Source organism: Carcharodon carcharias (assembly GCF_017639515.1).
Source record: "Carcharodon carcharias isolate sCarCar2 chromosome 36 unlocalized genomic scaffold, sCarCar2.pri SUPER_36_unloc_17, whole genome shotgun sequence".
Lineage (NCBI taxonomy): Eukaryota > Metazoa > Chordata > Chondrichthyes > Lamniformes > Lamnidae > Carcharodon > Carcharodon carcharias.
The window spans coordinates 79,210-104,309 of NW_024470734.1; the positions used below are offsets into that span (position 1 = coordinate 79,210).

General features: G+C 50.5%; 1 protein-coding gene across 1 annotated transcript in view; it reads right to left on the reverse strand.

The window, feature by feature from the left end:
* Nucleotides 1-18,290: 18,290 nt before the first annotated feature.
* LOC121274409 (potassium/sodium hyperpolarization-activated cyclic nucleotide-gated channel 4-like) overlaps nt 18,291-25,100 on the reverse strand; it is a gene marked incomplete at its 3' end in the record, with an annotated part of 68,656 nt that continues 61,846 nt past the window's right edge. Inside the window, 3 exon segments of the mRNA XM_041181716.1 lie at nt 18,291-18,455; nt 22,929-23,169; nt 24,442-24,588. Of these exon segments, the coding sequence (XP_041037650.1) occupies nt 18,291-18,455; nt 22,929-23,169; nt 24,442-24,588 (553 nt within the window).

Genomic DNA, 25,100 nt, shown 5'->3' on the forward strand with positions numbered 1-25,100 from the left:
AGTGTGAGTGTGCTGTTACTGATTGATGTCCCTCCTGTTGTGTGGGAGTGTGAGTGTGCTGTTACTGAGTGATGTCCCTCCTGTTGTGTGGGAGTGTGAGTGTGCTGTTACTGAGTGATGTCCCTCCTGTTGTGTGGGAGTGTGAGTGTGCTGTTACTGAGTGATGTCCCTCCTGTTGTGTGGAAGTGTGAGTGTGCTGTTACTGAGTGATGTCCCTCCTGTTGTGTGTGAGTGTGAGTGTGCTGTTACTGAGTGATGTCCCTCCTGTTGTGTGGGAGTGTGAGTGTGCTGTTACTGAGTGATGTCCCTCCTGTTGTGTGGGAGTGTGAGTGTGCTGTTACTGAGTGATGTCCCTCCTGTTGTGTGGGAGTGTGAGTGTGCTGTTACTGATTGATGTCCCTCCTGTTGTGTGGGAGTGTGAGTGTGCTATTACTGAGTGATGTCCCTCCTGTTGTGTGGGAGTGTGAGTGTGCTGTTACTGAGTGATGACCCTCCTGTTGTGTGGGAGTGTGAGTGTGCTGTTACTGAGTGATGTCCCTCCTGTTGTGTGGGAGTGTGAGTGTGCTGTTACTGAGTGATGTCCCTCCTGTTGTGTGGGAGTGTGAGTGTGCTGTTACTGAGTGATGTCCCTCCTGTTGTGTGGAGTGTGAGTGTGCTGTTACTGAGTGATGTCCCTCCTGTTGTGTGGGAGTGTGAGTGTGCTGTTACTGAGTGATGTCCCTCCTGTTGTGTGGGAGTGTGAGTGTGCTGTTACTGAGTGATGTCCCTCCTGTTGTGTGGGAGTGTGAGTGTGCTGTTACTGAGTGATGTCCCTCCTGTTGTGTGGGAGTGTGAGTGTGCTGTTACTGAGTGATGTCCCTCCTGTTGTGTGGAGTGTGAGTGTGCTGTTACTGAGTGATGTCCCTCCTGTTGTGTGGGAGTGTGAGTGTGCTGTTACTGAGTGATGTCCCTCCTGTTGTGTGGGAGTGTGAGTGTGCTGTTACTGAGTGATGTCCCTCCTGTTGTGTGGGAGTGTGAGTGTGCTGTTACTGAGTGATGTCCCTCCTGTTGTGTGGAGTGTGAGTGTGCTGTTACTGAGTGATGTCCCTCCTGTTGTGTGGAGTGTGAGTGTGCTGTTACTGAGTGATGTCCCTCCTGTTGTGTGGAGTGTGAGTGTGCTGTTACTGAGTGATGTCCCTCCTGTTGTGTGGGAGTGTGAGTGTGCTGTTACTGAGTGATGTCCCTCCTGTTGTGTGGGAGTGTGAGTGTGCTGTTACTGAGTGATGTCCCTCCTGTTGTGTGGGAGTGTGAGTGTGCTGTTACTGAGTGATGTCCCTCCTGTTGTGTGGGAGTGTGAGTGTGCTGTTACTGAGTGATGTCCCTCCTGTTGTGTGGGAGTGTGAGTGTGCTGTTACTGAGTGATGTCCCTCCTGTTGTGTGGGAGTGAGTGTGCTGTTACTGAGTGATGTCCCTCCTGTTGTGTGGGAGTGTGAGTGTGCTGTTACTGAGTGATGTCCCTCCTGTTGTGTGGGAGTGTGAGTGTGCTGTTACTGAGTGATGTCCCTCCTGTTGTGTGGGAGTGTGAGTGTGCTGTTACTGAGTGATGTCCCTCCTGTTGTGTGGGAGTGTGAGTGTGCTGTTACTGAGTGATGTCCCTCCTGTTGTGTGGAGTGTGAGTGTGCTGTTACTGAGTGATGTCCCTCCTGTTGTGTGGGAGTGTGAGTGTGCTGTTACTGAGTGATGTCCCTCCTGTTGTGTGGGAGTGTGAGTGTGCTGTTACTGAGTGATGTCCCTCCTGTTGTGTGGGAGTGTGAGTGTGCTGTTACTGAGTGATTCCCTCCTGTTGTGTGGGAGTGTGAGTGTGCTGTTACTGAGTGATGTCCCTCCTGTTGTGTGGGAGTGTGAGTGTGCTGTTACTGAGTGATGTCCCTCCTGTTGTGTGGGAGTGTGAGTGTGCTGTTACTGAGTGATGTCCCTCCTGTTGTGTGGGAGTGTGAGTGTGCTGTTACTGAGTGATGTCCCTCCTGTTGTGTGGGAGTGTGAGTGTGCTGTTACTGAGTGATGTCCCTCCTGTTGTGTGGGAGTGTGAGTGTGCTGTTACTGAGTGATGTCCCTCCTGTTGTGTGGGAGTGTGAGTGTGCTGTTACTGAGTGATGTCCCTCCTGTTGTGTGGGAGTGTGAGTGTGCTGTTACTGAGTGATGTCCCTCCTGTTGTGTGGGAGTGTGAGTGTGCTGTTACTGAGTGATGTCCCTCCTGTTGTGTGGGAGTGTGAGTGTGCTGTTACTGAGTGATGTCCCTCCTGTTGTGTGGAGTGTGAGTGTGCTGTTACTGAGTGATGTCCCTCCTGTTGTGTGGGAGTGTGAGTGTGCTGTTACTGAGTGATGTCCCTCCTGTTGTGTGGGAGTGTGAGTGTGCTGTTGCTGAGTGATGTCCCTCCTGTTGTGTGGGATGGTTAGTGTGCTGTTACTGAGTGAAGTCCCTCCTGTTGTGTGGGAGTGTGTGTGTGCTGTTACTGAGTGATATCCCTCCTGTTGTGTGGGAGTGTGAGTGTTCTGTTACTGAGTGATGTCCCTCCTGTTGTGTGGGAGTGACAGGGTGCTGTTACTGAGTGATATCCCTACTGTTGTGTGGGAGTGTGAGTGTGCTGTTACTGAGTGATATCCCTCCTGTTGTGTGGGAGTGTGAGTGTGCTGTTACTGAGTGATGTCCCTCCTGTTGTGTGGGAGTGTGAGTGTGCTGTTACTGAGTGATGTCCCTCCTGTTGTGTGGGAGTGTGAGTGTGCTATTATTGAGTGATACCCCTCCTGTTGTGTTGGAGTGTGAGTTTGCTGTTACTGAGTGATATCCCTCCTGTTGTGTGGGAGTGTGAGTGTGGTGTTACTGAGTGATGTCCATCCTGATGTGTGGGAGTGTGAGTTTGCTTTTACTGAGTTATATCCCTGCTGTTGTGTGGGAGTGTGAGTGTGCTGTTACTGAGTGATTCCCCTCCTGATGTATGGGAGTATGAGTGTGCTGTACCTGAGTGATGTCCCTCCTGTTGTGTGGGACTGTGAGTGTGCTATTACTGAGTGATGTCCCTCCTGTTGTGTGGGATTGTGAGTGTGCTGTTACTGAGTGATGTCCCTCCTGTTGTGTGGGAGTGTGAGTGTGCTGTTACTGAGTGATGTCCCTCCTGTTGTGTGGGAGTGTGAGTGTGATGGCCCTCCTGTTGTGTGGGAATGTGAGTGTGCTGTTACTGAGTGATGTCCCTCTTGTTGTGTGGGAGTGTGAGTGTGCTGTTACTGAGTGATGTCCCTCCTGTTGTGTGGGAGTGTGAGTGTGCTGTTACTGAGTGATGTCCCTCCTGTTGTGTGGGAGTGTGAGTGTGCTGTTAATGAGAGATTCATCTCCTGTTGTGTGGGAGTGTGAGTGTGCTGTTACTGAGTGATGTCCCTCCTGTTGTGTGGGAGTGTCAGTGTGCTGTTACTGTGTGATGTCCCTCCTGTTGTGTGGGAGTGTGAGTGTGCTGTTACTGAGTGATGTCCCTCCTGTTGTGTGGGAGTGTGAGTGTGCTGTTACTGAGTGATGTCCCTCCTGTTGTGTGGGAGTGTGAGTGTGCTGTTACTCAGTGATGTCCCTCCTGTTGTGTGGGAGTGTGAGTGTGCTGTTACTGAGTGATGTCCCTCCTGTTGTGTGGAAGTGTGATTGTGCTGTTACTGAGTGATGTCCCTCCTGTTGTGTGGGAGTGTGAGTGTGCTGTTACTGAGTGATGTCCCTCCTGTTGTGTGGGAGTGTGAGTGTGCTGTTACTGAGTGTTGTCCTTCCTGTTGTGTGGCAGTGTGAGTGTGCTGTTTCTGAGTGATGTCCCTCCTGTTGTGTGGGACTGTGAATGTGCAGTTACTGAGTGATTCTCCTCCTCTTGTGTTAGAGTGTGCGTGTTCTGTTACTCGGTGATGTCCCTCCTGTTGTGTGGGTGTGTGAGTGTGCTGTTACTGAGTGATGTCCCTCCTGTTGTGTGGGTGGTTGAGTGTGATATTACTGAGTGATCTCCCTCCTGTTGTATGGGAGTGTGAGTTTGCTGTTACTGAGTTATATCCCTCCTGTTGTGTGGGATAGTGAGTGTGCTGTTACTGAGATATATCCCTCCTGTTGTGTGGGAGAGTTGAGTGTGCTGTTACTGAGTTATATCCCTCCTGTTGTGTGGGAGTGTGAGTGTGCTGTTTCTGAGTGATGTCCCTCCTGTTGTGTGGGACTGTGAGTGTGCAGTTACTGAGTGATTCTCCTCCTCTTTTTTTGGAGTGTGCGTGTTCTGTTAGTCTGTGATGTCCCTCCTGTTGTGTGGTTGTGTGAGTGTGCTGTTACTGAGCGATATCCCTCCTGTTATGTGGGAGTGTGAGTGTGCTGTTTCTGAGTGATATCCCTCCTCATGTGTGGGAGTGAGTGTGCTGTTACTGAGTGATGTCCCTCCTGTTGTGTGGGATTTTGAGTGTGCTGTTACTGAGTGATGTCCCTCCTGTTGTGTGGGAGTTTGAGTGTGCTGTTACTGAGTGATATCCCTGCTGTTGTATGGGACTGTGAGTGTGCTATTACTGAGTGATGTCCCTCCTGTTGTATGGGACTGTGAGTGTGCTGTTACTGAGTGATTTCCCTCCTGTTGTGTGGGGATGTGAGTGTGCTGTTACTGAGTGATGTCCGTCCTGTTGTGTGGGAGTGTGAGTGTGCTGTTACTGAGTGATGTCCCTCCTGTCGTGTGGGAGTGTTAGTGTGCTGTTACTCACTGATGTCCCTCCTGCTGTGTGGGAGTGTAAGTGTGCTGTTACTGAGTGATGTCCCCCCTGTTTTGAGGGAGTGTGAGTGTGCTGTTACTGAGTGATGTCCCTCCTGTTGTGTGGGTGTGTGAGTGTGCTATTACTGAGTGATTCCCCTCCTTTTGTGTGGGAGTGTCAGTGTGCTGATCCTGAGTGATGTCCCTCCTGCTGTGTGGGACTGTAAGTGTGCTGTTACTGAGTGATTCCCCTCCTCTTGTGTGGGAGTGTGAGCGTGCTGTTACTGAGTGATGTCCCTCCTGTTGAGTGGGAGTGTGAGTGTGGTGTTACTGAGTGATGTCCATCCTTTTGTGTGGGTGTGTGAGCGTGCTGTTAATGAGTGATGTCCCTCCTGTTGAGTGGGAGTGTGAGTATGCTGTTACTGAGTGATATCCCTCCTGTTGTATGGGAGTGTGAGTGTGCTGTTACTGAGTGATATCCCTCCTGATGTGTGGGAGTGATTGTGCTGTTACTGAGTGATGTCCCTCCTGTTGTGTGGGAGTGTGAGTGTGCTGTTACTGAGTGATGTCCCTCCTGGTGTGTGGGAGTGTGAGTGTGATGGCCCTCCTGTTGTGTGGGGATGTGAGTGTGCTGTTACTGAGTGATGTCCCTCCTGTTGAGTGGGAGTGTGAGTGTGCTGTTACTGAGTGATGTCCCTCCTGTTGTGTTGTAGCGTGAGTGTGCTGTTACTGAGTGATACTCCTGCTGTTGTCTAGGGGTCTGAGTGTGCTGTTACTGAGTGATATCGCACCTGTTGTGTGGGTGAATGAGTGTGCTGTTACTGAGTGATGTCCCTCCTGTTGTGTGGGAGTGTTATTGTTCTGTTACTGAGTGATGTCCCTCCTGTTGTGTGGGAGTGTGCGTGTGCTGTTACTGAGTGATGTCCCTCCTGTTGTTTGAGAGTGTTAGTGAGCAGTTCCTGAGTGATGGCCCTCCTGTTGTCTGGGAGTGTGAGTGTGCTGTTATTCAGTGAAGACCCTCCTGTTGTGTGGGAGTGTGAGTGTGCTGTTACTGAGTGATATCCCTCCTGTTGTATGGGAGTGTGAGTGTGCTGTTACTGAGTGATGTCCCTCCTGTTGTGTGGGACTGTGAGTGTGCTGTTACTGATTGATGTCCCTCCTGTTGTGTGGTAGCTTGAGTGTGCTGTTACTGAGTGATACTCCTCCTGTTGTGTAGGGGTGTGAGTGTGCTGTTACTGAGTGATATCGCTCCTGTTGTGTGGGTGAATGAGTGTGCTGTTACTGAGTGATGTCCCTCCTGTTGTGTGGGAGTGTGTATGTGCTGTTACTGAGTGATGTCCCTCCTGTTGTGTGGAATAGTGAGTGTGCTGTTACTGAGTGCTGTCCCTCCTGTTGTGTGGGAGTGTTAGTGTGCTGTTCCTGAGTGATGGCCCTCCTGTTGTCTGGGAGTGTGAGTGTGCTGTTGCTGAGGGATTTCCCTCCTGTTGTGTGGGATTGTGAGTGTTCTGTTGCTGAGTGAATCCCTCCTGTTGTGTGGGAGTGTGTGTGTGCTGTTACTGAGTGATGTCCCTCCTGTTGTGTGGGAGTGTGAGTGTGCTGTTACTGAGTGATGTCCCTCCTGTTGTGTGGGAGTGAGAGTGTGCTGTTACTGAGTGATGTCCCTCCTGTTGTGTGGGAGTGTGAGTGTGCTGTTACTGAGTGATGTCCCTCCTGTTGAGTGGGAGTGTGAGTGTGCTGTTACTGAGTGATGTCCCTCCTGTTGTGTGGGAGTGTGAGTGTGCTGTTACTGAGTGATATCCCTCCTGTTGTGTGGGAGTGTGAGTGTGCTGTTACTGAGTGATGTCCCTCCTGTTGTGTGTGTGAGTGTGCTGTTACTGAGTGATGTCCCTCCTGTTGTGTGGGAGTGTGAGTGTGCTGTTACTGAGTGATGTCCCTCCTGTTGTGTGGGAGTGTGAGTGTGCTGTTACTGAGTGATGTCCCTCCTGTTGTGTGGTTGTGTGAGTGTGCTGTTACTGAGTGATGTCCCTCCTGTTGTGTGGGAGTGTGAGTGTGTTGTTACTGAAAGATGTCCCTCCTGTTGTGTGGGAGTGTGAGTGTGCTGTTTCTGAGTGATATCCCTCCTATTGTGTGGGAGTGTGAGTGTGCTCTTACTGAGTGATGTCCCTCCTGTTGTATGGGAATGTGAGTGTGCTGTTACTGAGTGATGTCCCTCCTATTGTGTGGGAGTGTGAGTGTGCTGTTACTGAGTGATGTCCCTCCTGTTGTGTGGGACTGTGAGTGTGCAGTTACTGAGTGATTCTCCTCCTCTTGTGTTGGAGTATGCGTGTTCTGTTACTCTGTGATGTCCCTCCTGTTGTGTGTGAGTGTGAGTGTCCTGCTACTGAGTGATGTCTCACCTGTTGTATGGGAGTGACAGGGTGCTGTTACCGTGTGATCTCACCCCTGTTTTGTGGGAGAGTGAGTGTGCTATTACTGAGTGATATCCCTCCTGTTGTGTGGGAGTGTGAGTGTACTGTTACTTAGTCTTGTCCCTCCTGTTGTGTGGCAGTGTGAGTGTGCTGTTACTGAGTGATGTCCCTCCTGTTGTGTGGGAGTGTGAGTGTGCTGTTACTGAGTGATGTCCCTCCTGTTGTGTGGGAGTGTGAGTGTGCTGTTACTGAGTGATGTCCCTCCTGTTGTGTGGGAGTGTGAGTGTGCTGTTACTGAGTGATGTCCCTCCTGTTGTGTGGGAGTGTGAGTGTGCTGTTACTGAGTGATATCCCTCCTGTTGTGTGGGAGTGTGAGTGTGCTGTTACTGAGTGATGTCCCTCCTGTTGTGTGGGAGTGTGAGTGTGCTGTTACTGAGTGATGTCCCTCCTGTTGTGTGGGAGTGTGAGTGTGCTGTTACTGAGTGATGTCCCTCCTGTTGTGTGGGAGTGTGAGTGTGCTGTTACTGAGTGATGTCCCTCCTGTTGTGTGGGAGTGTGAGTGTGCTGTTACTGAGTGATGTCCCTCCTGTTGTGTGGGAGTGTGAGTGTGCTGTTACTGAGTGATGTCCCTCCTGTTGTGTGGGAGTGTGAGTGTGCTGTTCCTGAGTGATGTCCCTCCTGCTGTGTAGGACTGTAAGTGTGCTGTTACTGAGTGATGTCCCCCATGTTTTGTGGGAGTGTGAGTGTGCTGTTACTGGTTTATATCCCTCCTGTGGTGTAGGAGTGTGGGTGTGCTGTTTCTCAGTGATGTCCCTCCTGTTGTGTGGGAGTGAGTGTGTGCTGTTACTGAGTGATGTCCCTCCTGTTGTGTGTGAGTGTGAGTGTGCTGTTACTGAGTGATGTCCCTCCTGTTGTGTGTGAGTGCTGTTACTGACTGATGTCCCTCCTGTTGTGTGGGAGTGTGTGTGTGCTGTTACTGAGTGACGTCCCTCTTGTAGTGTGGGAGTGTGAGTGTGCTGTTACTGAGTGATATCCCTCCAGTTGAGTGGGGGTGTGAGTGTGCTGTTACTGAGTGATGTCCCTCTTGTTGTGTGGGAATGTGTGTGTGCTGTTACTGAGTGATGTCCCTCCTGTTGTGTGGGTGTGTGTGTGCTGTCACTGAATTATATCCCTTCTGTTATGTGGGAGTGTGAATGTGCACTTACTGAGTGATATCCCTGCTCTTGTGTGGGAGTGTGTGTGTGCTTTTACTGACTGATGTCCCTCCTGTTGTGTTGTGTGGGAGTGTGCTGTTACTGAGTGATGTCCCTCCTGCTGTGTTGTGTGGGAGTGTGCTGTTACTGAGTGATGTCCCCCCTGTTGTGTGGGTGTGTGAGTGTTCTGTTACTGAGTTATATCCCTCAAGTTGTGTGGGAGTGTGAGTGTGCTGCTACTGAGTTATATCTCTCCTGTTGTGTGGGAGAGTGATTGTGCTGTTACTGAATGATGTCCCTCCTGTTGTGTGCGAATGTGAGCGTGCTGTTTCTGAGTGATGTCCCTCCTGTTGTGTGGGAGTGTGTGTGTCCTGTTAATTCGTGATGTCCCTCCTGTGTGTGGGAGTGTGAGCGTGCTTTTAGAGTTATATCCCTCCAGTTGTGTGTGAGTGTGAGTGTGCTGTTACTGAGTTAAATCCCTCCTGTTGTGTGGGAGAGTGAGTGTGCTGTTACTGAGTGATGTCCCTCCTGTTGTGGGAGTGTGAGTGTGCTGTTACTGAGTGATGTCCCCCCTGTTGTGTGGGAGTGTGAGTGTGCTGTTACCGAGTGATGTACCCCCTCTTGTATGTGAGTGTGAGTGACCTGTTATGAGAGCTGTCCCTCCTGTTTGGTGAGAGTGTGAGTGTGCTGTTACTGAGTGATGTCCCTCCTGTTATGTGGGAGTGTGAGTATGCTGTTACTGAGTTATGTCCCTCCTGTTGTGTGGGAGTGTGAGTGTGCTGTTACTGAGTGATGTCCCTCCTGTTGTGTGGGAGTGTGAGTGTGCTGTTACTGAGTGATATCCCTCCTGTTGTGTGGGAGTGTGAGTGTGCTGTTACTGAGTGATATCCCTCCTGTTGTGTGGGAGTGTGAGTGTGCTGTTACTGAGTTATTTCTCTCCTGTTGTGTGGGAGAGTGATTGTGCTGTTACTGAGTGATGTCCCTCCTGTTGTGTGGCAGTGCGAGTGTGCTGTTACCGAGTGATGTCCCTCCTGTTGTGTGGAATGGTGAGTGTGCTGTTACTGAGTGATGTCCCTCCTGTTGTGTGGAATGGTGAGTGTGCTGTTACTGAGTGATGTCCCTCCTGTTGTGTGGTAGTGTGAGCGTGCTGTTACTGAGTGATGTCCCTCCTGTTTTGTGTGTTTTTGCTGTTACTGAGTGAGTCCCCTCCTCTTGCGTGGGAGTGAGAGTGTGCTGTTACTGAGTGATATCTCTCCTGTTGTGTGGGAGTGTGAGTGTGCTTTTACTGAGTGATGTCCATCCTGTTGTCTGTGAGTGTGCTGTTACTGAGTGATGTCCCTCCTGTTGTGTGGGAGTGTGAGTTTGCTGTTACTGATTGATGTCTGTCCTGTTGTGTGGGTGTGTGAGTGTGCTGTTACTGATTGATGTCCGTCCTGTTGTGTGGGGTTGTGAGTGTGCTGTTACTGAATGATGTCCGTCCTGTTTTGTGGGAGTGTGAGTGTGCTGTTTCTGAGTGATGTCCCTCCTGTTGTGTGGGAGTGTGAGTGTGCTGTTACTGAGTTATGTCCCTCCTGTTGTGTGTGATTGTGCTGTTACTGAGTGAGTCCCCTCCTGCTGTGTGGGAGTGAGAGTGTGCTGTTACTGTGTGATGTCCCTCCTGTTGTGTGAGAGTGTGGGTGTGCTGTCACTGAGTTATGTCTCTCCAGTTGTGTGGGATTGTGAGTGTGCTGTTACTGAGTGATGTCCCTCCTGTTGTGTGTCAGTGTGAGTGTGCTTTTACTGAGTGATGTCTATCCTGTTGTGTGTGAGTGTCCTGTTACTGAATGATGTCCCTCCTGTTGTGTGGGAGTGTGAGTGTGCTGTTACTGAGTGATGTCCCTCCTGTTATTCGAGTTTGAGTGTTCTTTTACTGAGTTATATCTCTCCTGTTGTGTGGGATTGTGAGTGTGCTGTTACTGAGTGATGTCCCTCCTGTTGTGTGTGAGTGTGAGTGTGCTGTTACTGAGTGATGTCCATCCTGTTGTGTGTGAGTGTGCTGTTACTGAATGATGTCCCTCCTATTGTGTGGGAGTATGAGTGTGCTGTTACTGAGTGATGTCCCTCCTATTGTGTGGGAGTGTGAGTGTGCTGTTACTGAGTTATATCCCTCCTGTTGTGTAGGAGTGTGAGTGTGCTGTTTCTCAGTGATGTCCCTCCTGTTGCGTGGGAGTGAGTGTGCTGTTACTGAGTGATGTTCCTCCTGTTGTGTGTGAGTGTGAGTGTGCTGTTACTGAGTGATGTCCCTCCTGTTGTGTGGGAGTGAGTGTGTGCTGTTACTGAGTGATGTCCCTCCTGTTGTGTGTGAGTGTGAGTGTGCTGTTACTGAGTGATGTCCCTCCTGTTGTGTGTGAGTGTGAGTGTGCTGTTACTGAGTGATGTCCCTCCTGTTGTGTGTGAGTGTGAGTGTGCTGTTACTGAGTGATGTCCCTCCTGTTGTGTGGGAGTGTGAGTGTGCTGTTACTGAGTGATGTCCCTCCTGCTGTGTGGGAGTGTGGGTGTGCTGTTACTGAGTGATGTCCCTCCTGTTGTGTGTGAGTGTGAGTGTGCTGTTACTGAGTGATGTCCCTCCTGGTGTGTGGGAGTGTGAGTGTGCTGTTACTGAGTGATGTCCCTCCTGTTGTGTGGGAGTGTGAGTGTGCTGTTACTGAGTGATGTCCCTCCTGTTGTGTGGGAGTGTGAGTGTGCTGTTACTGAGTGATGTCCCTCCTGTTGTGTGGGAGTGTGAGTGTGCTGTTACTGAGTGATGTCCCTCCTGTTGTGTGGGAGTGTGAGTGTGCTGTTACTGAGTGATGTCCCTCCTGTTGTGTGGGAGTGTGAGTGTGCTGTTACTGAGTGATGTCCCTCCTGTTGTGTGGGAGTGTGAGTGTGCTGTTACTGAGTGATGTCCCTCCTGTTGTGTGGGAGTGTGAGTGTGCTGTTACTGAGTGATGTCCCTCCTGTTGTGTGGGAGTGTGAGTGTGCTGTTACTGAGTGATGTCCCTCCTGTTGTGTGGGAGTGTGAGTGTGCTGTTACTGAGTGATGTCCCTCCTGTTGTGTGGGAGTGTGAGTGTGCTGTTACTGAGTGATGTCCCTCCTGTTGTGTGGGAGTGTGAGTGTGCTGTTACTGAGTGATGTCCCTCCTGTTGTGTGGAGTGTGAGTGTGCTGTTACTGAGTGATGTCCCTCCTGTTGTGTGGGAGTGTGAGTGTGCTGTTACTGAGTGATGTCCCTCCTGTTGTGTGGGAGTGTGAGTGTGCTGTTACTGAGTGATGTCCCTCCTGTTGTGTGGAGTGTGAGTGTGCTGTTACTGAGTGATGTCCCTCCTGTTGTGTGGGAGTGTGAGTGTGCTGTTACTGAGTGATGTCCCTCCTGTTGTGTGGAGTGTGAGTGTGCTGTTACTGAGTGATGTCCCTCCTGTTGTGTGGGAGTGTGAGTGTGCTGTTACTGAGTGATGTCCCTCCTGTTGTGTGGGAGTGTGAGTGTGCTGTTACTGAGTGATGTCCCTCCTGTTGTGTGGGAGTGTGAGTGTGCTGTTACTGAGTGATGTCCCTCCTGTTGTGTGGGAGTGTGAGTGTGCTGTTACTGAGTGATGTCCCTCCTGTTGTGTGGAGTGTGAGTGTGCTGTTACTGAGTGATGTCCCTCCTGTTGTGTGGGAGTGTGAGTGTGCTGTTACTGAGTGATGTCCCTCCTGTTGTGTGGGAGTGTGAGTGTGCTGTTACTGAGTGATGTCCCTCCTGTTGTGTGGGAGTGTGAGTGTGCTGTTACTGAGTGATGTCCCTCCTGTTGTGTGGGAGTGTGAGTGTGCTGTTACTGAGTGATGTCCCTCCTGTTGTGTGGGAGTGTGAGTGTGCTGTTACTGAGTGATGTCCCTCCTGTTGTGTGGGAGTGTGAGTGTGCTGTTACTGAGTGATGTCCCTCCTGTTGTGTGGGAGTGTGAGTGTGCTGTTACTGAGTGATGTCCCTCCTGTTGTGTGGGAGTGTGAGTGTGCTGTTACTGAGTGATGTCCCTCCTGTTGTGTGGGAGTGTGAGTGTGCTGTTACTGAGTGATGTCCCTCCTGTTGTGTGGGAGAGTGAGTGTGCTGTTACTGAATGATGTCCCTCCTGTTGTGTGGGAGTGTGAGTGTGCTGTTACTGAGTGATGTCCCTCCTGTTGTGTGGGAGTGTGAGTGTGCTGTGACTGAGTGATTCCCTCCTGTTGTGTGGGAGTGTGAGTGTGCTGTTACTGAGTGATGTCCCTCCTGTTGTGTGGGAGTGTGAGTGTGCTGTTACTGAGTGATGTCCCTCCTGTTGTGTGGGAGTGTGAGTGTGCTGTTACTGAGTGATGTCCCTCCTGTTGTGTGCGAGTGAGTGTGCTGTTACTGAGTGATGTCCCTCCTGTTGTGTGGGAGTGTGAGTGTGCTGTTACTGAGTGATGTCCCTCCTGTTGTGTTGGAGTGTGAGTGTGCTGTTACTGAGTGATATCCCTCCTGTTGTTTGGGAGTGTGAGTGTGCTGTTGCTGAGTGATTTCCCTCCTGTTGTGTGGGACTGTGTGTGTGCTGTTACTGAGTGATGTCCCTCCTGTTGTGTGGGAGTGTGAGTGTGCTGTTACTGAGTGATGTCCCTCCTGTTGTGTGGGAGTGTGAGTGTGCTGTTACTGAGTGATGTCCCTCCTGTTGTGTGGGAGTGAGTGTGCTGTTACTGAGTGATGTCCCTCCTGTTGTGTGGCAGTGTGAGTGTGCTGTTACTGAGTGATGTCCATCCTGTTGTGTGGGAGTGTGAGTGTGCTGTTACTGAATGATGTCCGTCCTGTTGTGTGGGAGTGTGAGTGTGCTGTTACTGAGTGATGTCCCTCCTGTTGTGTGGGAGTGTGAGTGTGCTGTTACTGAGTGATGTCCCTCCTGTTGTGAGGTAGTGTGAGTGTGCTGTTACTGAGTGATGTCCCTCCTGTTGTGTGTGATTGTGCTGTTACTGAGTGATTCCCCTCCTGTTATGTGGGATTGTGAGTGTGTTGTTACTGTGTTATGTCCCTCCTGTTGTGTGAGAGTGTGAGTGTGCTGTTACTGAGTTATATCTCTCCTGTTGTGTGGGATTGTGAGTGTGCTGTTACTGAGTGATGTCCCTCCTGTTGTGTGTGAGTGTGCTGTTACTGAATGATGTCCCTCCTATTGTGTGGGAGTATGAGTGTGCTGTTACTGGGTTATGTCCCTCCTGTTGTGTGGGAGTGTGAGTGTGCTGTTACTGAGTGATGTCCCTCCTGTTGTGTGTGATTGTGCTGTTACTGAGTGAGTCCCCTCCTGCTGTGTGGTAGTGAGAGTGTGCTGTTCCTGTGTGATGTCCCTCCTGTTATTGGAGTGTGAGTGTGCTGTTACTGAGTTATATCTCTCCTGTTGTGTGATTGTGAGCGTGCTGTTACTGAGTGATGTCCCTCCTGTTGTGTGGGAGTGTGAGTGTGCTGTTACTGAGTGATGTCCCTCCTGTTGTGTGTGAGTGAGTGTGCTGTTACTGAGTGATGTCCCTCCTGTTGTGTGGGAGTGTGAGTGTGCTGTTACTGAGTGATATCCCTCCTGTTGTGTGGGAGTGAGATTGTGCTGTTACTGAGTGATGTCCCTCCTGTTGTGTGGTAGTGTGAGTGTGCTGTTACTGAGTGATGTCCCTCCTGTTGTGTGGGAGTGTGAGTGTGCTGTTACTGAGTGATGTCCCTCTGTTGTGTGGGAGTGTGAGTGTGCTGTTACTGAGTGATGTCCCTCCTGTTGTGTGGGAGTGTGAGTGTGCTGTTACTGAGTGATGTCCCTCCTGTTGTGTGGGAATGTGAGTGTGCTGTTACTGAGTGATGTCCCTCCTGTTGTGTTGGAGTGTGAGTGTGCTGTTACTGAGTGATGTCCCTCCTGTTGTGTGGGAGTGTGAGTGTGCTGTTACTGAGTGATGTCCCTCCTGTTGTGTGGGAGTGTGAGTGTGCTGTTACTGAGTGATGTCCCTCCTGTTGTGTGGGTGTGATTGTGCTGTTACTGAGTGATATCCCTCCTGTTGTGTGGGAGTGTGAGTGTGCTGTTACTGAGTGATGTCCCTCCTGTTGTGTGGGAGTGTGAGTGTGCTGTTACTGAGTGATGTCCCTCCTGTTGTGTGGGAGTGTGAGTGTGCTGTTACTGAGTGATGTCCCTCCTGTTTTTTGGAATGTGAGTGTGCTGTTACTGAGTGATGTCCCTCCTGTTGTGTGGGAGTGTGAGTGTGCTGTTACTGAGTGATGTCCCTCCTGTTGTGTGGGAGTGTGAGTGTGCTGTTACTGAGTGATGTCCCTCCTGTTGTGTGGGAGTGTGTGTGCTGTTACTGAGTGATGTCCCTCCTGTTGTGTTGGAGTGTGAGTGTGCTGTTACTGAGTGATGTCCCTCCTGTTGTGTGGGAGTGTGAGTGTGCTGTTACTGAGTGATTTCCCTCCTGTTGTGTGGGAGTGTGAGTGTGCTGTTACTGAGTGATATCCCTCCTGTTGTGTGGGAGTGTGAGTGTGCTGTTACTGAGTGATGTCCCTCCTGTTGTGTGGGAGTGTGAGTGTGCTGTTACTGAGTGATGTCCCTCCTGTTGTGTGGGAGTGTGAGTGTGCTGTTACTGAGTGATGTCCCTCCTGTTGTGTGGGAGTGTGAGTGTGCTGTTACTGAGTGATATCCCTCCTGTTGTGTGGGAGTGTGAGTGTGCTGTTACTGAGTGATGTCCCTCCTGTTGTGTGGGAGTGTGAGTGTGCTGTTACTGAGTGATGTCCCTCCTGTTGTGTGGGAGTGTGAGTGTGCTGTTACTGAGTGATGTCCCTCCTGTTGTGTGGGAGTGTGAGTGTGCTGTTACTGAGTGATGTCCCTCCTGTTGTGTGGGAGTGTGAGTGTGCTGTTACTGAGTGATGTCCCTCCTGTTGTGAGTGAGTGTCAGTGTGCTGTTACTGAGTGATGTCCCTCCTGTTCTGTGGGAGTATGAGTGTGCTGTTACTGAGTGACGTCCCTCCTGTTGTGTGGGAGTATGAGCGTGTTTTTACTGAGTGATGTCCCTCCTGTTGTGTGGTTGTTTGAGTGTGCTGTTACTCAATGATGTCCATCCTGTTGTGTGGGGTTGTGAGTGTGCTGTTACTGAATGATGTCCGTCCTGTTGTGTGGGAGTGTGAGTGTCCTGTTTCTGAGTGATGTCCCTCCTGTTGTGTGGGAATGTCAGTGTGCTGTACTGAGTGATGTCCCTCCTGTTGTGTGGTAGTGTGAGTGTGCTGTTACTGAGGTATGTCCCTCCTGTTGTGTGTGATTGTGCTGTTACTGAGTGAGTTCCCTCCTGCTGTGTGGGAGTGAGGGTGTGTTGTTACTGTGTTATGTCCCTCCTGTTGTGTGAGAGTGTGAGTGTGCTGTTACTGAGTTATATCTCTCCTGTTGTGTGGGATTGTGAGTGTGCTGTTACTGAGTGATGTCCCTCCTGTTGTGTGTGAGTGTGCTGTTACTGAATGATGTCCCTCCTATTGTGTGGGAGTATGAGTGTGCTGTTACTGGGTTATGTCCCTCCTGTTGTGTGGGAGTGTGAGTGTGCTGTTACTGAGTGATGTCCCTCCTGTTGTGTGTGATTGTGCTGTTACTGAGTGAGTCCCCTCCTGCTGTGTGGTAGTGAGAGTGTGCTGTTCCTGTGTGATGTCCCTCCTGTTATTGGAGTGTGAGTGTGCTGTTACTGAGTTATATCTCTCCTGTTGTGTGATTGTGAGCGTGCTGTTACTGAGTGATGTCCCTCCTGTTGTGTGGGAGTGTGAGTGTGCTGTTACTGAGTGATGTCCATCCTGTTGTGTGTGAGTGTGCTGTTACTGAATGATGTCCCTCCTATTGTGTGGGAGTATGAGTGTGCTGTTACTGGTTTATATCCCTCCTGTTGTGTGGGAGTGAGATTGTGCTGTTACTGAGTGATGTCCCTCCTGTTGTGTGGGAGTGTGAGTGTGCTGTTACTGAGTGATGTCCCTCCTGTTGTGTGGGAGTGTGAGTGTGCTGTTACTGAGTGATGTCCCTCCTGTTGTGTGGGAGTGTGAGTGTGCTGTTACTGAGTGATGTCCCTCCTGTTGTGTGGGAGTGTGAGTGTGCTGTTACTGAGTGATGTCCCTCCTGTTGTGTGGGAATGTGTGTGTGCTGTTACTGAGTGATGTCCCTTCTGTTGTGTTTGATGTGAGTGTGCTGTTACTGACTGATGTCCCTCCTATTGCGTGTGAGTGTGAGTGTGGTGTTACTGAGTGATGTCCCTCCTGTTGTGTGGGAGTGTGAGTGTGCTGTTACTGAGTGATGTCCCTCCTGTTGTGTGGGAGTGGAAGTGTGCTGTTACTGAGTGATATCCCTCCTGTTGTGTGGGAGTGTGAGTGTGCTGTTACTGAGTGATGTCCCTCCTGTTGTGTGGGAGTGTGAGTGTGCTGTTACTGAGTGATGTCCCTCCTGTTGTGTGGGAGTGTGAGTGTGCTGTTACTGAGTGATCTCCCTCCTGTTGTGTTGGAGTGGGAGTGAGCTTTTACTGAGTGATGTCACTCCTGTTGTGTTGGAGTGGGAGTCTGCTGTTACTGAGTGATGTCCCTCCTGTTGTGTTGGAGTTGGAGTGTGCTGTTACTGAGTGATGTCCCTCCTGTTGTGTGGGAGTGTGAGCGAGCTGTTACTGAGTGATGTCCCTCCTGTTGTGTGGGAGTGTGAGTTTGCTATTCCTGAGTGATGTCCCTCCTGTTGTGTGGGAGTGTGAGTGTGCTGTTACTGAGTGATTCCCTTCCTGTTTGTGGGAATGTGAATGTGCTTTTACTTAATAATGTCCCTCCTGTTGTGTGGGAGTGTGAGTGTGCTGTTACTGGGTGATGTCCCTCCTGCTGTGTGGGAGTTTGACTTTGCTATTACTGAGGGATGTCCCTCCTGTTGTATGGGAGTGTGAGTGTGCTGTTACTGAATGATGTCTGTCCTGTTGTGTGGGAGTGTGAGTGTGCTGTTACTGAGTGATGTCCCTCCTGTTGTGTGGGAGTATGAGTGTGCTGTTACTGATTGATGTCCGTCCTGTTGTGTGGGTGTGTGAGTTTGCTGTTACTGAATGATGTCTGTCCTGTTGTGTGGGTTTGTGAGTGTGCTGTTACTGAATGATGTCCGTCCTGTTGTTTGGGAGTGTGAGTGTGCTGTTACTGAGTGATGTCCCTCCTGTTGTGTGGGAGTGTGAGTGTGCTGTTACTGAGTGATGTCCCTCCTGTTTTTTGGGAATTTGGGTGTGCTGTTACTTAGTGATGTCCCTCCTGTTGTGTGGTAGTGTGAGTGTGCTGTTACGGAGTGATTCTCCTCCTGTTGTGTGATTGTGTGAGTGTGCTGTTACTGAGTGATGTCCCTCCTGTCACTTTGTCTTGTTCATGTGAGGGAGGTGGTCAAACTGTAAGCCCTCCTTTGCACCGTTGAAGAGCCCCTCAAATGCATGTTATTGTCGTCTTGTTCCCTCCGATTCTGAGCCTCCCGGTTCCGGGAAGCCTGCTCTCCCTTTCTCTATCTTTCAATCTCTCTCTCTCTCTAACTCTCTCATCTCTCTGTCTATCTCTCTCTCTCTGTCTCTCTCTTTGACCCGATCTTCCTCTAACTCGCTCCCTCCCTCCCCATTTCTCCTTATCTCTCTCCCTCTCTTAGTCTGTATCTCTCTCTTTCTCCATCTCTTTTTCTCTCTCCTCCTGTTCCCTTTATCTCTCTCCCTCCCTCTCCCTCTCTCTCACCTCCTCTGCCTCTTCCTGTTTCTCCATCTCCCTCCATCTTTCTCTCCCTCCCTCTCTCTCCATCCTTCTCTGTCTCCCCCTCTCCCACCCCCTTCTCTCTACCTCTCTCTCCCTCTCATGCTCACTTTTCTCTCTCTCCCTCTCCTCCCTTTTGCCTCTCTCTCTCTCTCTCTCTCTATCTGCCCTCTCTCCCCATCTCTCTCTCTCTCTCTCTCTATGCCTCTCCATCACTCTCTCCCTCACCACCTACCTATCCTGGTGAGTCGGTCCATTGCCACGGTTTCAAAGGCTCTCCGCATCATGGGGTACTCCTCCAACACCTCGTTAAAATGATCGACAGACAGTGAGTAGAGTCTGCAGTAAGTATCAGCTCGGACACTAGCTGTTCTCCTGCCGCGGGTTAACAGACAGATCTCTGAGAGGGAAAGAGCAGAGTGTTTCAAACAAAGCATTCCCAATTCTAACACCAGCTGAGGATGCCCCCGGCCAATTGTGCAACTCCAAAGTGTATCCTCTTTTCATGCTCCAGTCCTATCTGCCCCCCCCCGCCCCCCCACCAAACCCCAGCCAGCTTTGTACTTCCCTCAGCAGGTCGAGTGTCTCAGGGGCTGGGTCACCCAAGCACCCTGGAAGCTGCCCCTATGAGTCAGTCCAGTCCAGAGTTTCCCTGCACAAACCAACCCCGAATCCCACCCCCACTCCCTTCAACAGCTGCCAAACCACAATGGCTGATTTCCCCCTCTCTCTCTAACCCAGGGATTACTGGACAGTGATCAGGAGCAGGAACCCTGGCTGATTTCCCCTCTCTCTAACCCGAGGGTCACTGGACAGTGATCAGGAGCAGGAACCCTGGCTGATTTCCCCTCTCTCTCTAACCCAGGGATCACTGGACAGTGATCAGGAGCAGGAACCCTGGCTGATTTCCCCTCTCTCTCTAACCCAGGGATCACTGGACAGTGATCAGGAGCAGGAACCCTGGCTGATTTCCCCTCTCTCTCTAACCCAGGGATCACTGGACAGTGATCAGGAGCAGGAACCCTGACTGATTTCCCCTCTCTCTAACCCAGGGGTCAGTGGACAGTGATCAGGAGCAGGAACCCTGGCTGATTTCCCCTCTCTCTAACCCAGGGGTCACTGGACAGTGATCAGGAGCAGGAACCCTGGCTGATTTCCCCTCTCTCTCTAACCCAGGGGTCACTGGACAGTGATCAGGAGCAGGAACCCTGGCTGATTTCCCCTCTATCTAACCCAGGGTCGCTGGAAAGTGATCAGGAGCAGGAACCCTGGCTGATTTCCCCTCTCTCTAACCCAGGGATCACTGGACAGTGATCAGGAGCAGGAACCCTGACTGATTTCCCCTCTCTCTCTAACCCAGGAGTCACTGGACAGTGATCGAGAGCAGGAATCCTGGCTGATTTCCCCTCTCTCTAACACAGGGGTCACTGGACAGTGATCAGGAGCAGGAACCCTGGCTGATTTCCCCTCTCTCTCTAACCCAGGGATCACTGGAAAGTGATCAGGAGCAGGACCCCTGGCTGATTTCCGCTCTCTCCCTAACCCAGGGGTCACTGGACAGTGATCAGGAGCAGGAACCCTGGCTGATTTCCCCTCTATCTAACCCAGGGTCGCTGGAAAGTGATCAGGAGCAGGAACCCTGGCTGATTTCCCCTCTCTCTAACCCAGGGATCACTGGACAGTGATCAGGAGCAGGAACCCTGACTGATTTCCCCTCTCTCTCTAACCCAGGAGTCACTGGACAGTGATCGAGAGCAGGAATCCTGGCTGATTTCCCCTCTCTCTAACACAGGGGTCACTGGACAGTAATCAGGAGCAGGAACCCTGGCTGATTTCCCCTCTCTCTCTAACCCAGGGATCACTGGAAAGTGATCAGGAGCAGGACCCCTGGCTGATTTCCGCTCTCTCCCTAACCCAGGGGTCACTGGACAGTGATCAGGAGCAGGAACCCTGGCTGATTTCCCCTCTATCTAACCCAGGGTCGCTGGAAAGTGATCAGGAGCAGGAACCCTGGCTGATTTCCCCTCTCTCTAACCCAGGGATCACTGGACAGTGATCAGGAGCAGGAACCCTGACTGATTTCCCCTCTCTCTCTAACCCAGGAGTCACTGGACAGTGATCGAGAGCAGGAATCCTGGCTGATTTCCCCTCTCTCTAACACAGGGGTCACTGGACAGTAATCAGGAGCAGGAACCCTGGCTGATTTCCCCTCTCTCTCTAACCCAGGGATCACTGGAAAGTGATCAGGAGCAGGACCCCTGGCTGATTTCCGCTCTCTCCCTAACCCAGGGGTCACTGGACAGTGATCAGGAGCAGGAACCCTGGCTGATTTCCCCTCTCTCTCTAACCCAGGGGTCACTGGACAGTGATCAGGAGCAGGAACCCTGGCTGATTTCCCCTCTCTCTCTAACCCAGGGATCACTGGACAGTGATCAGGAGCAGGAACCCTGGCTGATTTCCCCTCTCTCTCTAACCCAGGGTCACTGGACAGTGATCAGGAGCAGGAACCCTGGCTGATTCCCCTTTATCTCCCTAACCCTCTCAGACTCTGTTGCACTCTTTCTCAGTCTCTCTCCCTCTCAGTTCCTCTGTCTGTGTCCCACTCTGTTTCAGTCTCTCTCCCTCTCAGTCTCTCTCTCCGTCTCTCTGTCTCTGGCTCACTCTGTGTCAGTCTGTCACACTCTATCTCTCTGTCTGTTTGTCTGTCTCTCTGTACCTGTTTTGCTCTCCCTCCCTCTCTTTCTTTCTCTGCCTCCCTTCTCTGCCAACCGCTGTCATTCTTCCTCTCTGTCACCCTCTCTTCTCTCTCTCTCCCTCATCTCTCTCTCTGCCTCCTTCCCTCTATGCCCCCATCCGTCTCTCTCTCTGTGTCCATCTCTCTCTCTCTCTATCCAACTCTCTTTCACTTTGCCCCATCCCACACTCATTCTCTCTATCCTTCTGTTTCTTCTCTGTCTCTCTCTCTCTCTCTCTCTGTCTTCCTGTCTCCATCTCTCTCTGTCTTCCTCCTTCTGCCTCTCTCTCTCACTCTCTACCTACCTCCCTTTCTCTCTCTCTGTGCCCCTCTCTGTATCTCTCTCTTCCTCTCTCTGTCACCCCCTCTATCTCTCCCTCTCTCTACCTCTCTCTCTGTCCCTCTCTCTCTGTCTCTCATTCTCCCTCTCTCTTTGTCCATCCATCTCTCTGTCCCTCTCCCTCTCTCTCTGTCCATCCATCTCTCTGTCCCTCTCACTCTCTCACTCCCTGTCTCTCTCTCTTTGTTTCTCTCGCTCTCTCTCTGTCCCTCTCGGTCTCTCTGTCCCTCTCGCTCTCTCTGTCCATCCATCTGTCTGTCCCTCTCGCTCTCTCTCTGCCTCTCCATCTCTGTCTCTCTCTCTCTCTCTCTCCTTCCCTCTGTTCCTGCTCTCTTTCTCTGTCTCTCTCTCCCTCTCTGTCCTTCTCTCACTATCTCTCTCTTTGTCCCCCCTTCTCTCTCTCTGCCCTTCTCTATCTCTCTCTCTACCTCTCCCTTTCTGTCTTTTGCTCACTCACTCTATCTCTTTCTCTGTCCCCCTCTCTCTTTGTGTCTCTCTCCCCGTCTCTCTGTCCCTCTCACTCTCTCACTCTCTGCCTCTCTTTCTTTGTCTTTCTCTCTCTCTCTCTCTGCCTCTCTCTCTATCCCTCTGTCCCTCTCACTCTTCTCTGTCCCCCTCACTCTCTCACTCTCTCTGTGTGGCCCCCTCTCTCTGTCAGTGTATTACTTCAATGGAGAATGGCTGCAGAATTCTGAGGTGCAGAGGGATCTGGGTGTCCTAGTGCATGAGTCACAAAAAGTTAGTATGCAGGTACAGCAAGTAAGTAGGAAGGCTAATGGAATGCTATCCTTTATTATGAGAGGGATTGAACATAAAAGTAAGGATGTTATGCTTCAGTTATACAGGGCACTGGTGAGACCACATCTTGAATATCGTGTGCAGTTTTAGTCTCCTTATTTAAGGAAGAATGTAAATGCGTTGGAGGCGGTTCAGAGGAGGTTTACTAGATTGATACCTGGAATGAGTGGGTTGTCTGATGAGGAAAGGTTGGACAGACTGGGCTTGTTTCCACTGGAGTTTAGAAGAGTGAGGGGTGATTTGATTGAAGTATATAAGATCCTGAACGGCCTTGACAAGGTGGACATGGAAAGGATGTTTCCTCTTGTGGGTGAGTCCAGAACTAGGGGGGCACTGATTTAAAATTAGGGGTCACCCTTTTAGGCCAGAGATGAGGAGAATTTTTTTTCTCTCAGAGGGTTGTGTGACTTTGGAACTCTCTGCCTCCGAAGATGGTGGAGGCGGGGTTATTGAGTATTTTTAAGGTGGGGGTAGATAGATTCTTGTTAGGCAAGGGAATCAGAGGTTATTGGGGGTAGATGGGAATGTGGAATCCAAAACGGAAACAGGTCAGCCATGATCTTACTGAATGGCTTGAGGGGCCGAATGGCCTAGTCCTGTTCCTATTTCATATGTTTGTATGTCTCTCTCTCTCTCTGTTCCTCTCTGTCTCTCTCTGTGTCTGTCTGTCTCTCGCTCTCTCTCTCTGTCTCTCTCACTCTCTCTCTCTGTCTCTCTCCCTCTCTCTGTCCCTCTCTCTATCTGCCTGTCTCTCACTCCCTCGGTCTCTCACACAAGCAGACTACAGGTGAAAACAATAGCGTGACATCACATTAAACCCTCAATCCAATGCCCGTTAAATGGTAACTGAATCTTTTAAACTCCCATCGGGGTATCCTGTCCCCATGTCTTTCTGACTATGGAGGTTTCTGAGCTGATAGCTGGGTGCCCACAGTTTGGGATTGAAATGGGGGGTGAGAGAGGGGTAAAGTGGGACCGTTGATGGGGAAGATCTCCTTTACCTCCAAAGTAGGAGCCGTCAGACAGCTTGGTCTCCTTGCTGCCTTTGGTTAGGATGCTGACCACTCCGTGCTGGATGAAATACATCTTCTTGCCAACTGTGCCCTCACGCACGATGTAGTCAGCAGGTTGAAAGACTTCGAAACGAAGCTTGGTTAGCATGGCAGTGACAAAATTGGGGTCAGCATTGGCAAATAGAGGCATCGTAGCAACGAGGTTCCGGCAATTGAAGTTAACAATTTCCTGGTGGAAAGACAGGTAAAAGTTATGAGTAACGGTGAACAAGTTTACTATCAGAAATATTAAAACCAAGTAACACAGAACGAGAGGGGTTTACTGATATAACACCGACAGTGACCCAGGGGTTTACTGATATAACACCAACAGTGACCAGGGGGTTTACTGATATAACACCGACAGTGACCCGGGGGTTTACTGATATAACACCGACAGTGACCCGGGGGTTTACTGATATAACACCGACAGTGACCTGGGGGTTTACTGATATAACACCGACAGTGACCCGGGGGGTTTACTGATATAACACCGACAGTGACCCGGGGGTTTACTGATATAACACCGACAGTGACCCGGGGGTTTACTGATATAACATCGACAGTGACCCGGGGGTTTCCTGATATAACACTGACAGTGACCAGGGGGTTTACTGATATAACACCGACGGTGACCCGGGGGTTTACTGATATAACACCGACAGTGACCCGGGGGGTTTACTGATATAACACCGACAGTGACCCGGGGGTTTACTGATATAACACCGACAGTGACCCGGGGGTTTACTGATATAACACTGATAGTGAGCCAGGGATTTTCCATGTACAAACGTATGAATTAGGAGCAGGACTAGGCCACTCAGCCCCTCAAGCCTGTACTGCCATTCAACAAGACCATAGCTGATTGGATTGGAACCTCAAGTGCACATTCCCACCTACCTCAATAACCTTCACCCTCTAGCTTCACAAGAACGTATCTAGCTCTGCCTTAAAAATATTCAGGGACTTTGCTTCTACCACCTTTTGTTGAAGAGAGTTCCAAATCATCCTTTGAGAGAAAAGGTTCCTCCTCATCTCTGTCTTAAATGGGTGATGCCTTATTTTCAAGCAGTGGGACCAAGTTCCAGATCCTCCCACAAGAGGAAACTTCCTCTCCACATCCCCCCTGTCAAGACCCCTCAGGATCTTATATGTTTCAATCAAGTCGCTTCTTACTCTTCTAAACTCAAGCGGATACAAACCCAACCTGTCCAACCTTTGCTCATAAGACAACCCGCCCATTCCTTAATAATCTTTTAGTCATTCTTGGCTGTTATTTTTATTCTGTCCAAACTTCTGACCTGCCACCCATCTTTGCGCAATTATCTGTTTTTTCTTGAAGTTTGATACTACCTTTAAGTTGTTTTTCGTTAACCACAGATGGTGGATCCTCCCATAGGAATTTTTCTTTCTTGTTGGGATGTACTTTACCGTGGGAATGAGATATCTTGTGATCACTCACCTCTCTCAGAGGGACGCTGAGCTCTCCCAGAATATTCTCTTCCTCAAACATCTTCCCCTGATAACGGTGCTCGTAGTATTCGTGGATTCGTTGGCGCATTTCCGCTGGCAGCTTGTGGAAGGACATGTACTGTTCCACTTGCTTGTACTATACACAAAGAGCAAGATTTCTCACTCGGTGGCCTGAAGTTAGCTGGTACACATTATCTTTCACATTCCCGGGTGGTGTGGATGGGGACAGGGAGTGAGAGTGGTCAGGAGCAAACATTTCTAACTCCACCTGTGATCCACACTCTGAAAGCACTGCTAACTTTCACTCTCTATCTCTGCTTCATCTATCTCATTCTGTTTCTCCCTCTCTGTTTCTCTCCCCACTTTCCCCATCTCTCTCTCTTTCTCGCTCTCCATCCTAGCTTTCTTTGCCACCCTCTGGCTTTCTCTTCTCTATCAGATTCACAGAGTTGTCAATCTCTCTGGTCCTCTACCTCTCCTCCTTTGAGCACTCGTCTCTTTCCCTTGGTCTCTTCATCTCTGTCTCTATCCTTCCCCTCTCCCTCTCCGTCTCTATCATTCCCTCTCTCCCTCTCCGTCTCTATCATTCCCTCTCTCCCTCTCCGTCTTTATCATTCCCTCTCTCCCTCTCTGTCTCTATCATTCCCT